This window comes from Mustela nigripes, chromosome 3, assembly GCF_022355385.1.
Source record: "Mustela nigripes isolate SB6536 chromosome 3, MUSNIG.SB6536, whole genome shotgun sequence".
NCBI classification, from domain to species: domain Eukaryota; kingdom Metazoa; phylum Chordata; class Mammalia; order Carnivora; family Mustelidae; genus Mustela; species Mustela nigripes.
Window position 1 is genome coordinate 13,647,112 of NC_081559.1, and position 27,163 is coordinate 13,674,274.

At 45.8% G+C, this 27,163-nt stretch overlaps 1 protein-coding gene and 1 long non-coding RNA gene across 2 annotated transcripts in view; one reads left to right on the forward strand and one right to left on the reverse strand.

The window, feature by feature from the left end:
- KIAA2012 (KIAA2012 ortholog) overlaps positions 1–27,163 on the forward strand; it is a 102,268-nt gene that overhangs the window by 39,217 nt on the left and 35,888 nt on the right. Inside the window, exons 12-14 of the mRNA XM_059393219.1 lie at positions 5,090–5,158; positions 13,005–13,081; positions 26,938–27,075. Coding sequence (XP_059249202.1) covers positions 5,090–5,158; positions 13,005–13,081; positions 26,938–27,075 — 284 coding nt within the window. The remainder of the gene's footprint in view (positions 1–5,089; positions 5,159–13,004; positions 13,082–26,937; positions 27,076–27,163) is intronic.
- Positions 1,174–15,309, reverse strand: LOC132013462 (uncharacterized). The gene is made up of 3 exons (XR_009403010.1): positions 15,239–15,309; positions 10,088–10,139; positions 1,174–1,395 (listed from the first exon to the last, which is right to left on the reverse strand). It is a non-coding gene; the product is annotated as an uncharacterized LOC132013462 (long non-coding RNA).

Consider the following 27,163-nt stretch of genomic DNA (forward strand, 5'->3'; position numbering starts at 1 on the left):
ATATTTAGTTCCTCTTTAGCTTTTGCATATGGTGGGACTTACGATTTTTACAAAGCCCGTGAAACTATGAATTCTACCTCCTTTACGTTTGATCCCATTCAGAGAGCCTTAAAGTCGAGCGGGAATGTAAGCATTGCCTTCATCACCGTTTAATACCAGACAGACTCGCTGAGGACACTAGTGGATAAATTGGGCAACCGCAGAGCCGCCTGGTCGAAGTGGGGTTGGTCTGTCTCCCCACAACTTCTCCACAGCCCAACTAATTCTTCCCCTCCTAAGAGGACTCCCAGGGAGGGTGTCACGCCACTGCAGCTACGAGACCACAGTTTGAAAGTCTCTCATTTTGTAGATAAGGACCGTGAGGCCCAGATAAGTGTGGTGATTTGCTCAAAGTTACACCGCTTCTATGTGGCAGATCTAAGGCTCAAATCCAGATTTTTCCACCCCCGATTAGGTCAAAGCTCTTCCCACTAAATCGTACTTGCCTCTCGCCTTATTAGTCGAAGTCTCCAGGCTTCAAGGACTCGCTGAATTCCCACCTTCCTTGTGATGCCTCAGCCCCTGCTGATGGCTATTTTCTTAGGTTCCCCTCATTCTCATGGTCTGGGCCTCTCACCAAGCACTCCATCACTTTCTTTGTCTTCTTTACTTTTTTTTTTTTTTTTTAAGATTTTATTTATTTATTTGACAGAGAGAGAAATCACAAGTAGGCAGCAAGGCAGGCTGGGGTGGGGGTTGGGGGAGCAGGTTCCCTGCTAATTAGGACAATATAGGGCTTGATCCCAGGACCCTGAGATCATGACCTGAGCTGAAGGCAGAGGCTTAACCTCCTGAACCATCCAGGTGACCCTTTATTACTTTTTTTCCTTCTTTCCTCTCCAAGATTTGAAATTCCTATGGGTAGATCCCCTTTATCTACTTCTGAATATCCCAGGAAACGGCATGTGCCCTCCTGGAACACAGCCCATAATTAAGGATTGAAACCGTGAGTAGCAAAGAGTCGAATTGTTCCCCAATATCCATTCTTTCATTATCTTGTTAGAAGCGCCTAAGTTCAGTCGAAGAGACGGCTGGCTGGCTAGAAATTCTGCTTCTCAGCTTCTCTTGCAACCAAGCATGGCTCTGTGACTAAGCTGTGGCTAAAGAAATGGGAACAGATGTAACATGTGCAACTTTTAGGTCATTTTCTTGAAAGGACATTGCTCTCTCTCCTCTTCACTGAAGAAGGTCCTCTTTCCCCTTGGACTTGGCTGAGGTGGTGAAATAGCTTCAACCATGGGAGGAGGGCCATACTCTATGGGGTAACAGAGCCATAAGATCCAGGAAACCTCATCGCTCAGATGACTTCATGGAGCAAAGCCACCTTGGTCTGCCCACCTACCTCTCAGCTCTTTCCTGAAAGAGAAATACATGTTTATCTTTCAGAGTCTTTTGGTTACAGCAGCTTGCCATGTTCCTTAGCTAAAACAACAACTGTAATATCTGCCATCCCAGTTTACAGTTTATAACAGTCAAACCAGATTCAAGATGCCTGGGTGGCTCAGTCGGTTAAGCATCTGCCTTTGGCTTGGGTCATGATCCCAGGGTCCTGGGGTCAAGTCCCTTATTGGGCTTCTTGCTCAGTGGGGACCCTGCGTCTCCCTCTGCCTGCTGCTCTCCCTGCTTGTCCTCTGTCTCTTCTCTCTGTCTCTCTCTGACAAATAAGTAAAATCTTTCAAAAATGAAACAAAAAAATGAGCATATACTTGGGGCGCCTAGGTGGCTCAGTCGGTGGAGCTTCCAACACTTGTGGTTTTGGCTCAAGTCAGGTCATGACCTCAGGGTCACAACATGGAGCCCCAAGTGGCTCGGCGCTCAGCAGGGTTTCTGCTTGAAGATTCTCTTCCTCTGCCCCTCTCCCCCACACATGCATGTTCTCTCTCAAATAAATAAGTAAATCTTTAAAAAAAAAAAAAAAGGTCATACTTGCAGTATGTCTTGTAAAGTATTAAATAAAATTCTGATATAAAATATTATTGCACCTAAAGGAGAGAAGACCCATGCCATGTGTGCTTGATGCCTTTGGTAAAATATGAAAACCTACAGTATGCAGGGGACAGAGAACGATGCTGATATTGAGGGCGAACTCTGTCAGGCACTGTATCCCTCCGTCATCTCATTCCATGAGCCCAGGAATCCCACGAAGTGAGTATTTTCCTTCACATATCACAGCTGAGGAAACTGAAACACAGGAGCCCAACTCCCCTGCACACGCTGATGGTACCTGGTAAGCAGCCGGCTTTGTCATTCCCAGGGCCACTTGCCCCAGAGCCTGGGCTCTTCCCCGCTGCTTCTGAGGCTCAGCACCTGTGGCTACTGCCCTGCAAGGACTCACAGACACGTGAGGACAGACTCACAAGCAACAAACTCTACCACAGGGCAGGATGGAAAGAGACCTAACCGACTAATTCCAACCTAGGCGCCTGGGAAGGGTGTTTGCAGAGAGATCCCGTTTGCACTGACCTTTGAGAAACCAGGGGAAGAGGATAAACAGAGAAGAGAGAGAGACATGACCAGCGGAGGGACCAGCATGAACCCAACCAGAGAGAGACAGAAAAAGAGAATACGTGTGGGAAAGGACAAGTGGTCCGTGTGAACGGGCTGGGAGGGGCTTCCTGGGAGACGATGGGGCTGAAAGTCAGGTCAGGGCCAGACCAGAGAAGGCCTTGTGCTCCAGGGTAATGCTGAGATGCTGCTTTCTCGGCACCAAGGAATCACAGATGTTTGAGGAGGGATGTCATGTCGCCCAGTGCGCGTGCCAGCATGAAGGGACAGGCAAGAGAAAAGGCTGAGCATTCAGGCCACTGCGGAGCCATCCGGGCAGCAGCTGACAACAGCCGAACAGAAGGCCACACGCAGACCTCGGAGATGCTGCCTGGCTGTGGGGACAGGAGCAGTTCTCTGAACCCCAGCAGCCAGTGACAAGCCTGATAATAGAGTCTCTTTTCAAAACTGGCTACTATTCTCATCTCCAATTTTAGACTCAAATTCCTTTTTTCATTTTCACTTTCAGTGAAGAGGGTTTCTTCAGGGTGTGTGTGTGTGTGTGTGTGTGTGATGTCTCATACTTGAGATAAAGCAACAGTCAAGGCCCTGGATCCTGCCACCTGCCCAGCAGCAGACACGGCGCCGCAGCCTTCTGACAGGCGTTCTGTTCCGGCCACCTCCCTCACTTTGAGTCAAACTCCCACCAACACACATAAAAAATGAATTCCAGTGTCACACACCTCTCAGCGTGTCACTGTGCCGCATGCCTGTTTTGTGGCTTCTGCATTCTTGGGGAAGTGGTGGAGCTTCCTAGCAGACAACTGTGGTAAACAGTAGGCGTCCTAAGGAAAACCTTGAGAGCAAATAGCTTGGGAGCTTCGAGGCAAAGGCCAAGGCGGTAAGCAGTGATGGAAAGTGTGTGCGTAACCCTCCTGTACCCTTTTACCCCAACACACACTGAGGTTTCTCTTTCATGGTTGTTTTAGCCTCTTTTTCCTCTCCAACCACCGACCACTCAATTCTTTGAGGGAAAATTAACATTCATTATGCAATTTATCTCTCTCCTTTTAATCCAGAGTGTCTGTCTCCAAGGTCCCTACTCAATAATTAATGTTTGTTCTCATTTCCCATTCTCCAGAGCATCCATTCTTGAACTGTAGGGTCAACAATTAACACTAATTATGGCTTTTCGTCTCTCCAGTGTTGGTTCTTAGAATCCCAAGTTGCCCTGCTCAGCCTAAGTTATGTGTGCACGCGGCTGGGTCTGCACTCCGAGGTGGAAAAACACCATGGAACGGGCTTTTGCAAGCCCACCACAGTTTAGCAAATCAATAAAAACAAACATTGTTTTTTGGCAACCTCGTTAGTATATTTTCTATCAGTAATGAGACCAGGAAGCATGAATACTTACATACATGTATTTGGAAAGTAGTAGGGAGGTGGGGGCAGTTAGAACATCTCAAAATCTTTTTTTCTTTTTTTTTTTTCTTTAAAGATTTTATTTATTTATTTGCCAGAGAGAGAGAGAGAGAGAGCGCGAGCAGGCGAGCACACAGGCAGAGAGAGTGGCAGCAGAGGCAGAGAGAGAAGCAGGCTCCCTGCCGAGCAAGGAGCCCGATGTGGGACTTGATTCCAGGACGCTGAGATCATGACCTGAGCCAAAGGCAGCTGCTTAACCAACTGAGCCACCCAGGTGTCCCTCAAAACCTTTTTCAAGTTGAATTTTCTACGATTCCGCCTGACTTTTTCCTCCCTATGGCTATCTCCTCAATATCTCACACACACCCCACCCCCCATACACCCCAGATTTCCCATTAAAAACTGTTCTTCCATCTCAGATCCACTCAGCTGACCTCTTTGCTAGTATCACCACCGCCCCCCCCCACCCTTAAAATGGTCTTTCTCTGGTCCATCAAGCAAATTCTCCTCATCCACTAAAACAGCATTGTTTTAACCAGTTTTCATTTTGACTGGCAAGGACAGCCAGGAGAAGGATTCTCGCCCAAGGTAACTTTAAGAAATTGGGAAAAAAAAAAAAAAAAAATTCAGGGCTGTGCAGAAGCCTGTCTGTCTTCTTGGCTGGATCAGATAGGCTAGAATCCGTCCCGTCTGCCCTGGTCCAACCCTTGTATTTGCGCTACAGCTGCCGGCTGGGGCTCCCACTTGTCTGTCTCCCCCATCGCCGCGCACTGGGGCCCCACAGCACATCTGCTCTTCAAATCTGGGCATGTCCTCCCAGCGTGTGTCAGGCCTTAACTGTTTCGTGCTCTTGCTCTGACAGAAGTTTTCCTCGCAGAATTTCAGCATCGTGCTCCCTCCTGGATTTCACCCTTAAACACCTTAAACAAAAGTTATTCTTTTCCCTGATGCTTTTAAAATCCCAGCTCAATCTTCTCTCCATGATGGCATCAACACATTTTTTCTTTTTTTGAAAAACCACTCCATTCATTACGAGAATTCAACATCAAAGCCACCCCCTGGTTTTCCCTTGTCTTGAGGTAAGAAAAGTAGCTTTTTTCAAGAGTTTTCCACACTCACAGGTAAAACGCCTCTTGTTTTTCAGCCTATGAATCTGTCCATTCAAATACCAGCCATGAAGAGGAGGGCTCTAGAATTCAACGTCCCCTAAAAGGTAAGCTTTTCCTCTAAAGAAGTCACCTCTACTTCTCCTCTAGATCATGGGATTTGCATGCACCTTATTCCATACAGGGACCTCTAGAAACACAGTTTCTCCACAAAATGGCAATAAGGAGGAAAGACGATTTGCTTCTTGCAGAGCCTGGGCAATGTGGTGTCCTCGTGAGTGACCCATGGGCAACGCTGTGTGCTGTGGCTTGAGTGTAAATATTAGGGGAGAAGAGAAGCCAGACTAAGAGCTTGTGCTTAGCTTGCCCCGAAGGAAAACGTGCAGGGACGTCCTGTGGCTTCTGCAGGCCACACGCCGCACGCGTCACAGTATAACGAGGTGGGCACGGCCCCCAGAGTTGTGCACAGCTCCACCTGCACAGCCACGAATGAGGAGAGACTCTGGAACATCCTCTCAGGCATGTATTCAAAACGGAGGGCTGAGGCCAGGTTTTCACCTTCCACGCTTCTGTTCATACTCCGTTTCCCGCGTGTAGAAAGAAGCAAAAACTAGGAGCAGAAGTTGACTCTGCGGCTTCAGCCCGGGGTGGGGGAAAGGTTGGTTACGTAGAGACCTTCTCTCTCTCCTAAAAATAGTCTTTGGTTAATAGAGAGACGTGTGTGGTCTTCCTCGCTGCTTGTCTGGGGACAGGCGGCAATGAATCCTGAATGAGGGACCCGCTATCATGACAGGAAGCGATGCCCCAGATGGAGTGCTGGAGGCAGGGCTTGGTGGCTGGGGGAGACTGTTTTTGCCAGAGACTACAAAACCAGAAGGGGAACAGGCACCATCATACGCTTGCCAATCTCAAAATCTGTAAGCAGAGAAGTGCCGAGAACTTGGCATTCCGCGTCACCCCTCCTGCCCTTCTCCTTGGATGGACATCCTGACCGTGGTTTCAGCGTCAGTGCTGTTCATTCTCCCGTGTTCGCTGGAACTGGGCCAGGGCTGCTCTTAACAGGAGCCCTCTAGGGAAGGAGGAGGAGGAGGATGGAGGTGACGGGGAGGAGAGACGACAGCTACCAGTTGTCTGGCTTTGACAAGCCAAACGCTGTGCTGAGCGCTCGACAGTCATCATTTCACTTCATCGGCGCAGCAATGACATGAGGCAAAGTCTGTCATTACCCTCATTTTTCATCTGGGACAGTGTGGCTCAGAGAGGTTAAGTGACTTGCCCGAGGTCACACAGCTATGGGGAGACGCTGTGATGTGAACCCCAGAACGCTGCTTTTTTACCACAATGAATAGGGAGGAGGGATGTCAGTCTAAATAGGCATGTTGCCATCTGACAAAGTGGAGACTTTAGGAAGTTCCTGACTTTATGACACACACAAATAAATGGCTTCTGTTGCATATTCTTTTCTCCCTCCAGTTCCCCATCCTTGGCATCAGACACCCTTTTGAGGGTAACACTGAAAATGATTTGCAACTTTTAGAAACATGGGGAAAGGGGAGCTGGGGAAGAAAAAAAAAAAAAATTAGGAACAGTCTGAGAGAAGCCAAACTCTTGAGACAGATTTTCTAGGAAGATAGGCCATTTATAGGGTAGCTCTCTGGACCAAAAACATTCTTCCTAATATAGCCAAAAATGCTGTAATTTCACTTCATTCTACTAAAACCTTATTAATAGATTCACTTTGAATTCAGAAGTATTCTCTTAAAAGTTTGATACTTCTGAGAAGCTAATAGTCATTCACACTTTAGTCATATATATTTAATCATACACACACACACACGCACACACACAGATATACACACACAATCTCCATCCAGATGGCTGTTCTCTTGCAACCTAGCTGAGAACTGCTGTTCAGAAGGAATTAAAATTCTGACAGGGGTAGAAAGAGAGGTGGGTAATTTGAGGGTAAAGGGGATTTTAAGAATTGAAACATGCCTGACTGGTGGACTGATCTGGAGGGCTTGGGCGAACTGAAGACATTAGCTATATGGAGGAAAAAGAAAGAAGAAAAATACAGAAAGAGATACAGTAGAGCGCCAAAGACAAACTTGGACTATTTCAGAATTGCCCCATGGCAAGCTCTATATTCAGGAAACTTTTATTTCTTCTTTTCTCTACTCCTAGTAACTAAAGACCTTAGGCTAATGCAAATCTCCTTCTTATTTCCAAGCTTTTGAACATCCTATTGCCTCTGCCTGGAGTACAATTCCTCATCTCCTTCTATCCCCTAACATTTTTTAAAATTATGGTAAAATATACATAACATAAAAATTGCCATCTTATCCATGTTAAGTGTAGCATTCAGTAGTGTGAAGCAGATTCACATTATTGTGCAACCAATCTCCAGAACTCTTCTCTTGGAAAACAAATGCTGTACTTACTAAGTAGCAACTCCCCATTCCAACAGGCCTGCCCTTATAAGCTTAGGGCACCTCTTTCAGGGCTTAGATGTAGGACACATACTTGCTCCTTTGATTTGCTCAGTGACCTTAACAAAAAATTCTTGTATCTCTTTGTGCTTAAGACTCCCGTTTGTTTTTAAGAAAATGGATACAACACTACTCTGAAAATATGTAATACTCCCTGGCATTGAGTTCAAAGAGCAATTTAAGACTCCTATTCATTGGACAGACCTATAGATCTTTCACAATTTTTTGTTTTCTTTTCGGCCATTTGGTTTGAATGAATATTTTCAGGAAAAAAATGACAGGATTCTAAAGAATTACATGGATGGTGGACTTTGGGAATTTGTGGACTTGAAGGTCAGTTTCCCCTATTTGCAAATGACTTCGCAAATCAGGGATACAGACAATACGTCATCGTACAGAGGCCTGAAGTCAAACCGAAGACATTACGAGGCTGTAAAACAGAAGACCATCCCTAGGCTAGTGAGTGCACCTCGCGCTCCTCTGAGCACCCACATCTCACTGTTTTGATCTATATTCATTATAACTTGTGCAATTACTCTCATGATGTTATTTTTCAAAAAGAAGAGCACTGATTCTCTTCATATAAATATTGGTTAATGGACCTAAATAGAAGGCCAATTGATGAAAGCAAGAGAAAGTGATGTGGTCTAACATTTTGGTGGTTCTCTGCCAAAAAAAAAAAAAAAAAAAGTTTTATAAATCACCCTAACCCTTTATTTATAGACTCATTAAGATCTTGAAGAACTCCCCCTCTTTTTATTAGGGATATGATATGCACTAGGGGTTTATCTAAGGATTCTTGAAATTCTCAGAATGTGTCCCTTCCAAGTAGCCAGAATCTGTGGTTCACTTAGTGTATAATATGCACAAGGGATCAGGGCCTGTTCAAGCTGTGAGGTAGTGCTTAGCCCAAAGCATTTTAAGGCTGGTATGGATTTTAAGATGTATGTGTGTGCATGAGCTTTGAGTACGTGAATGTATTACCAGTTATATGTCTCAACCTATAATATAGGTTACAGTGTTATTTTTTCTTCTGTCAGAATGATCAAAAAATTATAACTTTCATTAACTAATAATCCATTAATACTCTTTACTGTTTTATCACTCCTCAGACATTTGTGCCGTAAAGAAACAGGAGGCTTTTCTTTAGGATTTTTTTTCCCTCCTAGCTTCTCGCTTGCTTCTTTCACACATCTTCCTGTGTGGCTTATGGATTTTCATTTACTGTTGTTTTAATTCTCCACAATTCCTTACTTGGAAAATAACGAAGACACAAGCATTGGAACATGCCCAATAGAAAGAATTAATGAGTCTGTTTTACAAAGCACATAGGATTGCTCATTCATTTATTCATTCAACAAACACTAATCGACCATCTACTAATGTCATATACAGTGGAAGGCACATGAATACAGTTGAGAGACAAAGTCCATGCCTTAGTATCATCCACAAGAGTGAAGTATGGTGACGACTATAAATGAGTGCAGAATCACTCAACCTGGAGCTCGAGAAAGCTTTAGGAATGAGAGAACACTTAAGCTCACTTTCTACGGATATATGTAGGAAATCGCCAAGTGGAGAAAAGGAAAGGATGCTCCAGGGAAAGGGACCACATTAAGGCTGGAGAACATGGTAACATAGAAGAAATGGAAGCGGCTTCTAACGACGGGCCCCCAGGGCACAGGTAGGGAAGGGAGTGGGGGAGAAATGCAGTTAGCTAGTGATGGGATCAGGAGCCAGATCATGAAAAGTAACTGTAGCAACTAAGAAATTTATCCCAAAGATTGTGAGATCCTACTGACACAGGAATGGATATAACCAGATTTTTATTTTAGAGAAATGACTTTTCCAACTGTGTGAAAAATGGATTGAAGAGGACAAGTCTAGAGGCTGGGAGACCAGATGTCCATACTTACCTGAGAGTGAGCGACCAAGAACAGTGTCTTCCACAGAATTGAGATCACCACATGAATTGAAGTGTTTCTTGTTAATTCCCCTCTTCCTCACAGTCTTCTACCACAGGCATCCTTATTAATCCTATGATGTATCTTGACTGGAGGGTTTCTCATGAAGTTGATATTTTGCTGCCACACAACTTGAATTTAAATTCCATCCTCTAGCTTGCCTTCCATTTTGGGTTTGGTAAACTGCCATGTACCTTTGGACTGCTCCATAAAAAATAATTTATGAACTTTTAACAGACGTTGGTGTTCCCAAAGCTAAAGCCAAACCCTTGAGACTGAGCTAGACTTAGTCTAAGAAGACATAAGTAAGTAAAAGAGCTGTTATCCCAACTTGGAAGAAAAATATTGCCCTTGCATTTACTAGGCATTTCCATATTTAAATTCGGACCAACTTCTATCTTCTAGAGGACTCTATCTGGCTCCTTTAATAGAACTCCCTGGGGTATGTCTTTAGCTTGGAGATTTTCTCAGGTCTTGAGTAATTGATATGCCCATTTCGCCCTCCTGTTCATCCATGATTTAAAGTAAAAAATGTGTAGCATAAAAAAAAAATGTGTAGCATAAACAAGATCTTAAATCTTACCCCAAGGATTTGATAATGACAATACCAAAAAGCCATCTTGGGTCTTGGTTTCCTGCATGAAACAAGCAGATCAAGATTTATTACAACACGTCAAACGCTCCATAGGACATAGGCATCTTGCGTCATATCATATAAAATATTTTTAGATATCATTCTTAAGAAAAGGTCAGCAGGGCTATGTAAAGGGACCCGAATTATCTTCCTTTTATGGTTAGTTTATACTAGGGAGATTTTTTAAAAATTAATCTGGAGTTTGCCTTTGCATTTTCCATTTTTGACCAAAAATACAAAACCATGAAGGTACAAAGCCTGACTTTTAGGATTCCTCCCATTGGCTTCTGCTAGGATCAGCAGGTCCATGTGTAAAATTGTGAGAAGGCGAACGTGCTTTCTGGGATCTGTTTGGCCGTGGAGATCTCCTCTCTCCAACGAGGAACCACTGCAAATTATGGGGGGTGTCATGAAAGCACACTAGGGATCAAAGAGTAATCATGTCTCAGAAATGACATCTGGGGGAAAAGGCCCTAAACATACTTAGAGAAGCTCCTGCCAGCACCTCCAAAAGCTACCGCGCTGGTAACCACAGAATGTTTGGTCACTTTGGAGCCTGTGGGTCTGATGTTCTTTCCCAAGCCCTAACATACAACCACAAAAGAGCCAGGTGGCCTGGGCTTCTAATAAGATAACTTTTTGGTTGGGTCTCTATTCTGATACCAGGTGAGGCCCCCCAGAGCATCCCATACCAAGGGAAATAAGTATTAGGAAACAATGGGAATAAATATGACTGTATTTATTTCACTTTTATCAAAACAATGAACATTGTCAACATGGGTTTAAATGAAAGGAAATTTTAAGCCACCCTATTCCATGCTAGAATCGGATGCTCTTTGTTCTTTCCTGCTTTTGAGTGTTTGGTGAAGGATCCTATGATTTGAAGAAGGCAGAAGAGTTTGGGATGAGACCCCAGCTGGTAAGGGTCATCTCTGAAACAGCCTGATTATCTGGTGGGAACGCTATCTCCTTGCTAAAAGCCTGTGGTTAGATTAATGCTAGCATTCGAAAATCTGCTCTGGCCTGATGGTGGGCCGCCAGAGGAGGAATGTGTTTTCTGTTTATCTCTTCAGCGGCAGCACTGTTCATCACAGAAAGACTCTGAGCTCCCAGTTTCAAGCAGGTCTGGAAGCTGCATGGTCTGTGGCCTGTGAATGTACACACCAGTTCAGAATGATGAGGAAGAGCCAGGCTCGGGTTCACGGCCAGTTGCCTGCACTGGGTGATGGGTCAGGCAGTTTCTCCAGCTTGATAACGAGGGTAGATCCTGCCACATTGTCTGGAGAGGAAGTCTCACCCCCCCACCCACGGCTTTATCTCCCAGGAATGCGGTTTGAATTGTAACTCCTCCTTGACAGCGTGGACCTCAGTAAATTACCAAGGTCTTGACCCAAGAGATGGAGAAGTTCTAAGCGATTTTTTTAGTCTCCTATCTAAAACTGTGTTTACATTTCCTGAACTCTGGCTGACTGATTCATTCTCCTGGTGTTGCAAGAACTTTCTTTATGCATTAGAATTTATAAGTTTCATTTCTAAGAGATCCAAGCTTCCTTCCAAGCCACAGTGAAGTGAACCTCATCTCAACACAATTCTGCTGGGCTAGATGTGTCCAGAGGATGGATCATGGCCAAGCAGCTGTGATGTGGCAAGCTCAAGCGAAGCTAACGGAGGGAGTGCAATGTGGAAGGAAAAGTGTTAGAAACTAGGAAGATTTGGGTTCTAGTCTCACACTATTTCAAGGAATAACCTCAAGCCAATCTCATGAAACCACTCTCTGGGCCTCAGTTTCCCCAGCTGTTTCAAAAAAGAAATGTTTTAAATCTGTCTCCAAAAGCCACTTCCAAACAAGAAGAACAGGACAGCTGAGAAACAACAGAAAAGGAAAGGTCAGCCCACAAGGAATGAATAGAAACTCAGGTCAAAGAGACAAAGATGCCACGGGCTCTTAAAAGTAGCAAGCATAGAAATAACTTTTTGCTGGACACCCAGCCCACACTAGACACTGACTAAAACCCTTGTCACTGGAGCCATGTGCTTAGCTAAATCTGTTCCTCAAATAAACATTCCTTTATAAACATTAAATTCACTTTCTTGGGGATAAAAAGAAAAACAAAATAAATCCTATCCTTTCGCAGCATGGGGTTTGAGTCTTGGACTCAGAATCGCTCCTGAAAACCTCACTAGTTGTACAAGCTCCGGTAGGTTAGTTCACGTTTCAAGCCTCAGCTTCCACACCTGTCCAGAGCAGGGACCCAGCAGCCATGGAGGAAAACCATGTAGATCAACTCCACGGCCGAGTCTGCGTGGCAGCTGCTTTGCGGCGAGTGCCACGATTTCCCTCAGTGCCCCCTCACCGGCTGTCCTTTGGCCTTTGCCTCTGTTTGCTTTATGTTTCCACTTCTCCTGTTGCCCTTCCACATTATAAGGGGAGAGCGAAATCTCTGATCTCTCTATCTGGAAGGCTGCAAAAGCGTTTTTCTACTTCAGTGAAGTACGGTCATACAAAATTTATATTCAACAGTATCAGCAGATATTTTCCCATCAATATTTCCTTTTTAATTTCAGCTTTATCTGAATTTTAGTAGCACAAGGAATTTACTTTAGTTCTCTAAAAGAGCAACCAAAACAAGAAAAATAGAAATCCGAGTATGAGTTTTCAACACGGTATTTAACATGCTGTGTAGACAATGCTTCTAGAGGGTACAGGTGTTGTTTGGTGAGTAAATACGGAGGTCATAGGGGTGTGTGTGTGTGTGTGTTTATAATCTTATATACATGAACTAGGTTTGTATGTATATAGTATATATAAAAATTAACTAGACCTGGATCTGACAACTTTGATCGTTTTCTCTGATTTTCACCATAGCAAACACTGAATCCAGAACCTATCTTCTCACGAATCTTCATGAAGCCTCACCTTTGACCCGAAAACCAGAGAACCAGGTACAGTACTGACTCTGAATGAGCCTGAGACTGGGAGGCAGGAATTTGGGGTTCTTGGACCAGCTTGCTGTGTGACCCTGGGTGAGACTGTTCCCCTCTCTGGGCCTCATTTGCCTCATCAGTAAAATGAGACAAGTGGATTATAAAATCACATAGGTTCCTTGGAACATCTTAACACAACCTGGACTATTTTGTGTGGCTCTTATGTGCCTGAATGAGTTGAAACAGCCTTTCCCTGACTTCTGCAAAGTCAAAAAGGCAACAAGGAAACACAGAAATGTATCATCCATCAAGGCAGTAGGCCCTAAGACTTTGTACCAAGGGCCCATCTTTTTTCCCATCCATTTCTCATTCCTAATGGGGAGGGGGAAAGTAGCAACCAAGAAAAAAAAGTAAGGGGCGCCTGGGTGGCTCAGTGGGGTAAAGCCTCTGCTTTCGGTTCAGGTCATGATCTCAGGGTCCTGGGATGGAGCCCCACAGCGGGCCCTCTGCTCAGCAGGGAGCCTGCTTCCTCCTCTCTCTCTGCCTGCCTCTCTGCCTACTTGTATCTCTGTCAAATAAATAAATAAAATCTTAAAAAAAAAAAAAGTAAGGATACTGTGAAGAAAGGAGAAAAATGCTTCATTTGGATGGGTCAGAAGTATCTGTTAGTGTTTCAAGGATGTACCTTCACACATATTTAGAAGTCTGTTCCTCCATTTGTGAGGTTGCAACTGTCTTCAGACTCACTCTAGAGAGACAACTCAGGGGAATTCCTAGAACTGGGTCCAGGGTCTCGGAGAACCGAGGGAGAAGCAGCACAGCTCCAAGGCCTTCTCAGGTCTCTCCCTGCTGTGCGACAGCCTAGGCAGGGACAGGGAGGCATGATCTCCATTTCTCCCTTGCCCCCCCCCCCCCCCTTCCTGCCAGAGCCTGGCTTTCTCCTCTTCCCTCACATTCATGAAAAAACAATAATAATAAAAATAGTTTTGTTTTCATGTGTGTGCCTAGCTGGGTTCTGAGGAAGGATCTGAACTCTCCCTGTGAGAACCCCAGGCCTGGGTCAGGCCTCCGCTGAGGTAAAACACAGCTGAGCTGACCCTTCCTGCTGCTGAGGAACCACTGAACCAACCTCTGCATTTTGTTTTCTTTTCTTTTTTTCTTTTTTTCACATGCCTGCTTTGAAGACAGCCTTTATAAGGGATCTAGAAGGTTTTCTTTTTTAAGAGAGTCTGTGAGTAAGGAAAATATAACTATGCTATATTTTGCTAATTCCACAATTCCAAAGGCCTAGCGGATGCCTCACGTACCCTAGACACGCTCCAAACTCACCCAGTTTGGAGGCGGCATTTCAGGAGGCCTAACATCACCTGCCATAAAAGGGTGTCTCGGCCACGTCAGAATGAAGCCCTCGACTGAATTATTAACCTCACAGTCAGAAAGAGGAACACCAGACCGAGGGTCTTAAACTCTAATCCTGGGTTTCCCCCGTGAGGCGGCGGCCAATCAGCTTACTCGGAGAACTTCTCGAGTCTTCTTTGTGAAAGGCGGGCCCTTGCTCCCCCACAGAACCTGTGGGTTTGTTCACGTCCCAGCAGTCGTACCCCCTTGAGAAGTCGCCCCCCCCCACAGGAAAGCCATTTGAGGGAAAGTCGAGGGAGCCCCATCGCCCCTAAACCCAGAGAAACAGGGGGGTGGGGCGGAGGAAGGGGAGGGGCTCCCGGGCCTCCCCCACCCCTGACTTCTTGAGGCCAACAGCCCTTTATGAGATTAATCACTGACTTCAATTTTAACTACTTCCTCAACCTACTCCATGTAAATGACTAATTTCATGTTTACTATAAAGCATCTGGAAAGGATTTAGACACAAATTTCTGCCCAGCCGACGGCAGTCACGTACCTTGACTGGCCGCTGGCGAATCCAGGGGATTCCTCGCAGGGCTGCCTCCCCCGCTCTGCAGCAGGCTAGGATCTCACACAAAATCGATCTCTATCAGCAGCAGCGGTTTCTACTTTTCTTTCCTTTCCATTAATTCCTCACTCACCCCCCCCCCCTCTCCCTCCCCTCCCTGGGGTCTGACCATATTAGGAGTTCGGGCCCGTAAAACACTTGCAACTCTTTTTGAGCATTGCGCTAGCTGCGAGGAAAGCGGGGGGAAAACAAAAACAAAAACCCACCAGAGGTGGACGATTCGGGCGTCACTTGCTTTCACAAGTCCCAGAGCCAGATCCGGGGAACGAGTTCTGCGGGGTCGGGGGGGGGGGGGGGGGGGGGGGGGGGGGGGGGAAGCCGGCCGGGACCGGGGGCGCGGGTCCGGGCGCCGGCAGCGGGGGGCTGCCCCCGGGGTGCCCCCTAGCGGCTGCCTGGGAAACCGCGGCGGGGCGTGGCGGCGCCGGCGGCGCGCGCGGCGGAAGAGAGCGGGAAGGACCCGGGCTCCCGCCTCCCGCACGCGCGGTGGCCCAGCCCGGCGACTGGCTCCCGAGGCGCCCGCTCCACTCCCGGCCGAGGATCGGGGCCTCGAGGCAAACCCGCCGAGAGCAATGGGAGTCGCCACGACCTCGACAACTTGCCGGGAGTTGGAGGAGGGGGTCGAGTCGCCGAGCGAGGGCGGAGGAACTACCAGGGCAAAAAACGTGCAGATGAAAAGAGCCGTGAAAAGAGAAAAAGGAGACAAGCAGACGCGTTTCAACTCCAAGCTCCCACTTCCTCCTTCAAACGCACTGCCTCCCCACTGTGAACAGAATCAAGTATTTATGAAGGCATTTTTTGCATATTAATAGCCGCATACGGAGCATTGCCAGCTCTCAAGTGCTCAAGGTAGGATGCCCTTTATTTAACGCAGGTCCTCCAGGCTCCTCCCGGAACCCGGGATCCTCCTCCACCTGTATTTTCCTTTCTGCCCGGTGGCTCCTCCTCAGGCCTTTCATTCGATTCAAAGAAATTAGTTCCCCGCACACCGTCGGCCACCGAGTCCTGCTCTTACCTCGGTGGCTGACATCAATCGCTAGAGAAGCTTCTCGTCTTCCCCAGGGCCTCTCGCTGGCGAGGCTGCAGGTTGGGTGAGGTGACCGCCCCCTAAAAAGAGTATTAAAATTGTAAATGAAAATTCCAGCAGGAAATGTTAACGTATCTATGCTCTAGGGACGGAAAGGCAAAACTTTAAAAAATAATAATAATAAAGTTTTTTTTTTTAATGGTGTTAACTGTGACAGCATGGCTATCTATGCTCGACAAAGATGACATGCAATTTTAAAAGAAAAACAGTGAGAACCAGTTAGAGAAGTAAGTAAAAGACATAAACAATTTATATAAAAAATAATAGCCATAGAAAACAAGGATGGAAAAGTATTTATCCTGAGTCGTAGTTTGAATGCAGCTTAGGACAAACTGGAGGTATCATTATCTCCAAAATGATATAAAATATTTTATATTTGAGGTGTAGGTCTCCTTCCGCTTTTTTTTTTTTAATGGTAACCCCCTGGACTGCCTATGTTTTGGTGGCACTGGTAAACTTAATACACTCCTGGTGGGTTGTGATTTGGTTTAATCCAGTTGTAAAGCAAACTGGCAATATAAATTTGTGAAGCATGAAAGAAATATTCCCACTCGTTTGTTCAGTATTTCTGACTCCTAGGAATTTATCTTAAGGAAATAATTCAGCTTAAAAATAAAAAAAAAAAGTGAGTGAAGATGTCCACTGCAGCATTATCTATAATAAGGAAAAATTGGAAACACCCTACTAGTCCAACATCAGAGAAATGATTACCTTAATTATGACATCTCCCTCTCGGTGAGTGGTTTAATTCATTCATTAAAAAGTGATGCTTGTTCATACTAGAAACTGTGACTTAATGCTCAGTTTCTCAGCCTCCACACCATCAACATTTTGCACCAGATACTCTCTGTCGTTGGGAGCTTTCCCATGTGTTGTAGGATGTTGAACAGTATCCCCAGACTTTTACCCAGTAGATGCCAGTAACGGAACCCCACAGTTGTAACCATAAAAAGTGTCTCCAGACCTTGCCAAATGTCCCCTGAGGAGAAATATCAGTGCCCCCCCACCAAGTTGAGAACTACGGATCACATTTTAAAAGTGGAAATCGAAGTGATATTACCTAGAACTAACTGCAGCTATGAGAAAAATAATAAATGTATCTACTAGGAAAAGACTGGCAAGAAAAAAAAACATGCAAAAAAGTGCAATTATGTTCATTTGAAATTAAGGCTGTGTTGAGGTGAGGTTTTGGTTTTGGTTTGTCTTCTTGTTTTTCACCGCTTTTCTTTTTTTCTTTTTTTTTTTTTTTTTTTTTTTTTCCCCAAAATTCCCCCTGTAAGAAGGAAAATGAATCAAGCGGAAAACTGGTTTTATTCAAGTCTGGCTTAAAGTGCTCTAGGAGTCAGAGTAAACAAGCATACAGCAAGCTGAACAAGACTGTAGTGCCATTGTTTTTAAACTACTGTTAGTTAAAATTATTAAGTTTTTATTAAATAGTTGGGATAGAGGCACCGGAATTCTCCTTTGAAAGATCTCAACCCCTTGTCAGCATTTTATCCCTCTGACCCTAGGCCCCAAGGGACAGCAAATTTGCCTCTTTTTTGGAAAAGTTTGATTCTCAAACGATGAAACTCTTGTGTACTCAGATCCATCCATGTAAGCTGGAAGCAAGAAGGGTCTTTAGGCCACTGGTTTATGGAGCTGTCAGGGCAGAGAGCTTGTCAGTAAAGAGTATCAAAGTACATGCTCCAACCTTAATTAGATTTCCCAAGAATCACTGCATCTCTTTGTTTAAAACAAGAAAGAAACTATCTCACACTCTTCACGTTGTCTATTTTCTCCCTTTGTTAAGGAAAGCAAACATCCTTTCTCACATGCTCTATCTTGGGTTTTGTTTTGCTGCTTTGTGGGGATTAGAACTTTGGTAGTGTCCTAAAAATCCTGTTAAACTGGAATTATGTCCCTTTTACCCATCTCACAAAGCCACTTCTATTTCAACCTATATTATCTCTTAAGTTGAGGTTTCGTGAGTTTTTAAGCGTATGAATTTGTGTTTGATCTTAGGTGTCCTAAATTTACCTCTTTGGGATTTCAAAGAGTAGCCTGTAATTCTAGCACACTAGGATTTAAGTTGAATAAACCTCTGTTTACCCCATCTGTTTCCTTGGTGGTTTCACAGATGGTGTTCATATCCCCTTCCTTTTGCAGAACAAAAAAACAACAGCATACACACCAAAACCCACCTGTAGACACACTAAGTTTTTGTACAAAGGTAACCTTTTGTTTCAGTGTCCTTCTGAAGTATAGCCTGCCTTCTGTTGAGATTTTTGGCAGTTATCTGAAAGAACAAGCTACTGATCTTTAAAGACAGACTCCCCCCCACCCCCACCCCACCCCCAAACACCGCCACCTGCCTCCCATTTTGCCCAATTCACCTTTGTATCCCTTGTATTTAGCACAGTTCCTGGCACATGGTAGCTACTGAAAAAAAAAATTGACAAATTAATCTCTAGTTGACATTAAGGACCATGTTCTGGGTAGAAAAGCTATAATCCTCCGAATAGGATTTGGAAATTGCACTTGCTTTATTTCCAGTGATAACAATATGAAGTTCAGCTGACATTTCTGTTACAGCTCACACAATCTCCAGGTACTTCCTGCCATTGGTGGGCACGATTTGGTATTTCACTCTCTGGGTCATGTGCCGACCAGAAATGTCACTAGGCATCCTTCCTGAAGATCTTTTTGAGGCTGATAAGTAAGATTGGGCTTATGATTGATTCCCAAGAGAATTAACTGTCTGCATCTCCCCAGCCAGAGAAATAGGCTTTACTCCCTCACCTTTTGCTTCTTGTTTCCAAAGGCATGTCATGGCATTTCCCCCGGTTCCATGCTGGTCCCCTCTCCGCTCTCCCTCTCTAACCTCCTCCCCACTCTCTCTCCTGGCTTTGTAAACAATTTTGCTCGTGGAGCTGGATACAAAGGTTTTTTGAAGATCTAAGCAGACTTCAACTTCTGGTTCAACCTCACCCACAGGACTATTTTAACAGCTCAAAACTCCACTAACAATTTAAGGGTGATTTACTAAGATTGTTTTTAATCATAAAACCAAGGCTTTCATTTTTGGAATTTTCACTCTAACTATCATTGATTCTAGGAAGTCTGTGTTTACTGATCTATTGGCTGCTGGTTCCAACCAGGCACATGATCGGTGCCTAGTTGATTTCTTTCCTTTTTTTCCCCTTTTATTATGGAAAATTTCAAACACGTGCAAAAGTAGAGAGAATAATATAATAAACCTCCATTTTATAATAAGTATCAACAATTATCTCCCCATCATCTTGAGAGGGTCTTTTTAGATAATAATATCAGCCGATGTTGTTGAGGTTTACTATGTGCAGCATTGATTTTTTTCCCTCAATCCTTATGGTATCCCTGTGAAGTAGGCACAGTATTATCTCCATTTTACAGATGTGGAAACAGATGTCACAACAGAGTCCCATTCAGCCCGTGACCTGTCCTTGCAAAGAGGTCTGCTGGTTTGCGAATCCCACAGAGCAGCTTCCTCCCAACAGGCTGTGTGGTTTCAGGCAGGTTATTCACCCTCTCTGAGGCCCGATTTCTTCATCTGTGAAAGACAATAATATGTCCCTCATGGGGGTCATGACAAGAATTAGACGAAACAACATATGGAAAGGGACTAGCACAGTGTTTGTCGCTACGCCATCCCAATCAGTTACAAGAGTATTCTGTTCCCTTGCTCTCTGCTTGGAAGCCATGATAAAACACAATGTGGCGCTTGTATACAATCGCAAAGGTCAGATGTGGAAAAGGAGAAGCTTGAAAAGTAGGAATAATTTCAAGGACTGTGAGCCAGTCTACTTACTACTGTCCCCCTCCCCCACTCTGCCCTCCCCGCAAGCCCCACTGTCGCCCCAACCAAATACTTCCCATGTTGTCTGGATTTTCGCCGCTTCCATTTCTACCTACTAGAGATTCCTTTGGGTTTCTCATATCTCGTTGTGAATTTTTCTTTTTTTTAATTGTTTTCTGTCGTGCACCTAAGGAAGCACAGTTGAAAGGTTAAAGGCCTGGGATGGTGGGGGTTGGGGGCGGTGGCAGAGGATTTCGGAGTCAGGAGCAATGTATCCCGCCCCTGCCTGATACAGTGCCCCCCTCCCCTCGTCCCTCTCCCTCCCACCCAGCACCGGGCTGCCCAAGGAAACGGAGAGGTCAGAGGACAGGAGGGCCCAAAGCGGGAAAGAAAGGGGAAGAAGATCTTTGTTTCTCTCCCTCCAGCTTTCTTGGCTGCCCCAGCACTACCGGGGCTAGTTCAACTTTTTAGTCCAGCTAAATTGTGGGTTAGATAAACTTTTATGGGCCAGTGTGGGCATCAAAGCAACGTGGGTATCGTTTCTTTTTCTAGTGAACATTGACCAATTTTTTTTTTTAAGATTTTATTTATTTATTTGACAGAGAGAGATCACAAGTAGGCAGAGAGGCAGGCAGAGAGAGAGAGGGAGAGAGGGAAGCAGGCTCCCTGCTGAGCAGAGAGCCCAATGCGGGACTCGATCCCAGGACCCTGAGATCATGACCTGAGCCGAAGGCAGCGGCTTAACCCACTGAGCCACCCAGGCACCCCTACATTGACCGATTTTAAATGACCTCTTACAGTGCAATCAGTTGGCAAGTTGAGATTCCCGGTCTCTCGGTGGGCTGTCAGATTGGAAAAGTCACACCAGACTCAGCAGTAACAAGGAAGTTACAGAGTTTGGGGTTAAAGTGTTGGGTAAGAAGAAGGTAGGGACTCGTTCAGATTTCCTACCCTGCACCCCAGCACCTCTCATCTCCTGGTCTGAAATAGGATGCGTCATCTCTAAACACAGGCACAGTTCCAGCCTGAAGACAGCCAGACACCCCCTCACAGAAAAAGCTAGTTTCTACCTCCCCTGGGGCAAAAGAGATCACTATTTTGGCTTAAATTTTTTCTCCTCCAGCTCCTGCTAAGCCAGATAAACAACGATTCTGTTGTGTCAACAAAGCACTTAATTAAACTGAAGACAATTATCAATTAGAACTCATGAATAAGATTTACTCCCAGATAGTAGAAGTCTGTGGAATGAAGGTGTCCTGGGTTTCATTATTCAAAAGCTCCCTGAGGGGAATAGTGCAGCTGGTTGGCCCCATTGGGTAGGTAGGGAAACTGAGGCACCAAAAGCTGGATGACATGGCGAGAGTCCCTAAATGAGTCTCTCATAAAAGCTAAGACTGGAGATTGCAGTGTTTCTCTTCCTAATCTAAGTTAGCTAGCTAGTGGGGCTAAATTTGCTAAACACTCAGGAGAAACGTGAAATCTCCTTTGGTAGAGTTGTGGCATAAAAAAGTGGAGGGAAACCAAAATCTGTGCCAGGGCGGGAAATAAGAAGGCTCTTCCGGCTTCCAACCAAACTGTCTGTTTGCCCGGTCTCCTTGCAGAGCCGCTCCCAAAACCGTCCACTCAGCCTATCTCACCAGGACCAAACTGCCTTTAGAACACAAAATGTGAGCCAGGATGTCAGGTGGCCAAGATGAACAGGCCGAACCCAGGTGACAGGCACATGGACCACTGGGCACAGTGGTGATGAGTGGAACCACACTCTTCAGAAAGAGCCTGGGCAGGCAGACCAAGTTATGGAATTGGGATCCTGGAGTTCTCTCTGGCCTCCTAAAGACTAGAAGTCTTCTGCCCCTCCAGGCCAAGGAAACCTAGACAGAGACAAGGTCTAAGATGGGGACCAACAGCTGGCTGGGTTGCTGACCTTGCACGGGCATTACCCTGAGTTGATGGTGTACACAAAGCCTGTGGCCCGCTCACATCCCTCCCCAAGCAGCCCAGTCATAGGGAGCCCCGCGGGGCTCCATTCCCCTCCCAGCTCCCCCCGTGTCCCCATTCCTACCGCCTACTGTTAGTTCCACCGGCAAGAAATAACAGGGCCTGAGAAGGCCAAGTGCTGGGGAACTGGCCAGACCCTTCAGCCCATGGCTCCCTGGCTGGAGTGGCCCTTTCCAGGATTTGGTCCCCACCCACCCAGCAGGGAGCATGGTGAGGGGGCAGCTGAGAATCCTAGCCCTCCTCACCCCTCCCCACCCCCAGTGACTAAATCTCTCAGATCTGTCCATCCCCGCTGGGATTCCGAGTTCCCCCAACCCCCAGGAAAGTGCAGGGACAGACTCTCGGCCTAGGAGGGGGGCCTGGTGGTCCAAAGGAGAGCCTGGCTCTTTTCCTTTTGTTTGCTCACAGGAGGGGACAAATGCCCTGTGTGCACAGAGGTTTGATGTGACAACTTGATAGACCACATGAGGGTTTCAGCAAAGGCCTCCCGACCCTGCTCTCCATGCATTAAGATAATGATGGGGTGTGTGCCCCAGCGCATTTCAGATCTTGGCTACAAAGGCCCTCCTTCCTTCTGTTTTCTTCCTCCGGCTCAGCCTGCACACAGGTTCCCAGAGACTCTTGGCAGCTTTCTCTCAGGCAGAATGAAGTTGTGAGCTGCGTGGGAGGCAGTTAGCGAGAATGTTGCAGCCTCCTTAATGAGGGACAATAGCTCTTCTTGGAGCCATTAAGCTGCAGCTATGGAGATGGGGAACCCCAATTAGAAAGGAGTGGGAGAAGTAAAGAGGAGGTCTGAGAGATGCCTGCGGGACAGATTGTATCTTTGGTGGCTCTGTGGGACCCATGGGTGGAGCTCGGGCTGACTGACTTTAGAATCTGCTTTCCTTCTCCAGGTAAGACCTTCCAATGGCTGTAGAGCCAACCCGTAGGGTGCTGACCCTTCTCAATACACGAGTTGAAAGGAGAAGGAAAACTTAACCGGAGAGCAGGGCTTTTCTCTAAGTTTGAGGCTCAGATATTATAGGAGTAAGAAAGGAAATGGTATTTTTTTAATGGACATCCTCTGTAAGTTTTACTGCATTAGGTATATGTACGTATGGGTGTTGGTATCATAGCCCATAGCTCCCTTTTGTTCTGGCTCTGAGCTCAATCACATTATGTTTACAGCAAGATAATAATCCTGGATTTTCCATGGCTCTCTCTGTCAGAGTGTAAGATTAGCTCTTGAATTCATTAACAGCCGTCTCCTTTTAAATGTCAGATAACTTTCTAAATGCCAAGTACTTACGCAACACCTTCTGTGCAATTCAAATCAGCTTTACCAAATTAACTCATTAATCTTTATTGTTTCATTTGCTGAAGAGAAAGGCTTCCAGGTGTTTTTAGCACAACATGAAAATATTAGTTACAATACAGTATGGGTGGGTTTTGATTTTCTGCTAAGTATTTCACCCTCCCATGGGTTTTGTATTCATTCCCATTGAAGCCTACACACACGCAAAAAGAAGATACAAAAAAGCGTCAGGCTTCTCTGCTTTCTGCTGATCCCCCCATTTTCCTTCCCTTCTGTCTATCCTTCTGCTTCTTATCCTTATCCTTCTGCAACTTCAGGTACGTGACTCCTGTTTACTATTTATTCTGTTCTCTTTGCTCTCAAAAGAGCCCAGGAGGTGCTCTTCCCGTAGAAAACAGAAGCGTGCCTCGCGGGATCAGGGACGGAGCCCAGAGGGCTGGTCAGAACAGGCCTAGGAATCAGGAATTCCGCTTTCCTTTTCAGATGACCCCTGCACAGTTTTACCTCTGAACAGTCGGAGACAGGCCACCCTGATGGCTGAGGATAGAGCCTTCCCAGGGCGAGTCCTTCTTGTCACCCCGCTCTCTGCCCCCGTCCTCTCCAGAGTCTTCCCTCATCACCCAAAGGCAAGTCCCACCCCTCCCTATCCTATCCCATTTCATTGTCTTCATAGATGTATCACGATCTAAAATCACCCTGCTTCTGTACATGTTTGTTTGTCTGACACATACAATGTCACTGTATAAATAACAGCTTAATTGCGTAAATGCAAACCCATCCCAACACATGGCATTCTTGCCAGATTTCAACTTCCTGACTTTTTTCTCTTCTCACCACCTCCCAGAATCCTCTTTATATGTTTCATCTTTTCTTTCCTCTCATCTCCTAAGCCCCCTTTCACTGCCATTTATTTGTTAGAACATTCGAACGTAATAAGCAAAAACACTTCTTTGCATTCCAGTGACTGTAGAACCTTGGTGAAGACATTCCATCAAGCTAAAATTCATGGCCCCTCAAGTTAAGGAGATGAACCATACAATCAAAAGAATTGTTTTATCGAAAGATTTATAGGCTGGGGGGCACCTGGGTAGTTCCGTTGGTTAAGTGTCAGACTCTTGATCTCAGCCCAGGTCTTGATCTCAGGGTCGTGAGTTCAAGCCCCATGTTGGGCTCCACGCTGGGTATGGAGCCTACTTAAGAAAAACAAAAAACAACAAAAAAAGATTTACAGGTCAGTTGATAGGGAGAGATTTTCCCAAAGCCTCTCAACTCCCTACTCTTCAGTCTGAGTCCCACATCAGGAGTTAATTCTAGCCATTGGAACTGGCTGTGACTATGCTTTCGTCCCCTGGGCTAACACAAAATCTTCTCCTGAAGGTAATGGAGAACTTTCTCTCAAATCGGTATCGTCTGATTTCTATTATCGCACCCAGTGATTTCATGTGTGATTTTGGAAGCTAGGAAGCTTCGAAATTTTTGTCTGATTCTAGCTTGGACCAAATGTTTTCATTTGTTCTAGAAACAGGGAGGGGCTCTCTCCCTCCAAGGAGCTAATCAGATATATGACTGAGATGACAAAAAATTGAATATGTGTTTGTCCAGAAAAGTCTTTATCTCTAGCCACATTTCAAAACAAAGGAAACGGGCGGAGGTGTTCATCAAAATGATGGCTCTTTGTGGGGACCCAACTGCTAATTCATCATTAATATTTTTAAATAAATGTTATAGGAGGGGGAGTTTATATGGCCCAGAGAGACATCCGAGATCTAAAAAATATGGAAATGATCAAATCCACACCCACGGTGATCTCATGGCATACTAGTGACCCCAGCAAATCAGCCCTGAAAAATAACAGATAACTTTCCTCTTTGGAACCGAGGAGCCGGTGCTATGCGGAAGACAGGCTCTGGAGGTCAGCCCATACTTCTGGTCGAGCCGTCTTCACTGGCCTCCCCCATGGTAACTGAATCCCGCAACACAAAGCTTGCCCCAATGTGATTGTTACTCTTTTTTGTTCAGCACATATCTGTCAAGTATGTACTGTTTCCACACTCAGTGCCTCAGAACAGCACAGTCCCGGGTCCTGCCCTCATGGAGCTTACAGTGGGCGGGGAGGCGAGTCAGCCGTCCTGCAGGGCCATCCTTGGGGACCACAGGGGACGTGCTCCGTGCTGTGGGTGAAAGACCCAGATGAGCCAGACCTGAAGAAGGAGGAGGAGTTAGGAGGGAGGCATGTGTTCCCGTGAAAGGGAAGGCCATTGCTCCAGGAACTGAAGGTCAGGGTTGGCGGCAGCTCTTTGTACTTGCTGTTCTCACAGTGAGGTGAACCGTTCCTGCAGAGAGCCCCACAGAACCTGCCCTGGCCTTCTTCAGAGCTCTGCTCAAACGTCACTTTTTTTTTTTTTTTTTTAAAGATTTTATTTATTTGCGAGAGAGAGAACATAAGTCGGCAGAGGGGCAGGCAGAGGGAAAGGGAGAAGCAGGCTCTCCACTGAGCAGAGAGCTGGATGCGGGACTCGATGCCAGGACCCCAGAATCACGACCCGAGCCAATGGCAGATGCTTAACTGACTGAGCCACCCGGGTGCCCCTCAAGCATCACCTTCTTCTAGAATCTTCTCTGAGTGCCCTGCTTAAAACTGCAGCCTCGACTGCCATCCCCAGCTCCTGCTTACTCCCCTCTCTGCTTTATTTTTCTCCGTATCACAAATCCCCGGCAGACATAACCTGTGTTCCCCTGGCTGCTTCTCTCCTCCCTCCCAGTGGGATGTCTGCGCCGTTTTCACAAGGGTGGAGACTTCTCTGTTTCTTGCACTGTCGTCTCTGCTCTGCGGGGCATAGAAAAGGCACTCAACAGATATTAGTTGAATGACAGAATAAGGCAGAAGAGATGGTCCAGGGCCATCTCTTACCAAGCAAAAAGGGTCTTCCAAGTGAGTTGGCTTTCATGCTGAGGGCAAAGGCCTTTTTATGTTGTAAGCAGAGAAGAAGACTGGTGTGGTCCGCTTTGCGTCTTGGAAGATCCCCCAGCTTGCACTATGGAGCAGGGGCTGGAAAGCAGTTTCAGATCCAACTTTGCTGTGCTCTGAATCATGACATCATTTGCCTGTGGTGCTAACAGGAGGGAGCACAGCCCAGGAAATTAAAGAGGCCCCAGGGGCCTCCCATTCTTCCTTCCCTCTTGATAGACACATTCAAATCACTCTCCCTAATGTATCAGCTACATTTCAAGCTTGCAAATAGACTGGAATCTTGCTAAAATCTTATCTGCAAGGTGGATTTGATAACCTTTTGTGGAAACCACGCAAGCATTAAAAAGATCTCATTAAGAAAGGAGCCTGGGGCAGACGGTGACTTCTGCTCTGCTGTTTACCAGCTGTAACTTCCAGAGCCTCGAGTGCCTCATCTGGGAAATGGGAATAACAAGAAAACAGGGGTGTTGTGAGGACTGAATAAAACCACTACAAACCCCGAACACAGGAAGGTCCTTTTTGCCCCTTTCCCATTATACTGACCCCAGCTACGAATTAATAACCAGTCTTGGATTATCCTCTATACATCTGGGTCCCCTGTGGCTTCGATGGAAAAAATAGGTGTTATGACTAGTGTTCCAACGATGAAAAATTACTTTCTATAAATATTTGGGGATTTAGACTAGCTCTTGTCGCACTGTATATCATTCCTATGAAAGTTGGGCTTTCTGCTTCTCTTCACAGGGAGCCCAGCAGTCCTTGGAGGCAGCAGCTCAGAAGACAGGAGAGCCTCAAAGTTGTATAAATAAAGGGCTGATATGTTCAAACAGAAAAGAATTTTACACGCGCAAGCTGCACATCGACATGACGCCGTTCCTGAAGGTGATCTCACACTGAGAAGACGAGGGGTTTTAGAGACATGTACACAGGCATTGCAGTTAATACATTTCTGCATGGTACAAAAACAGCT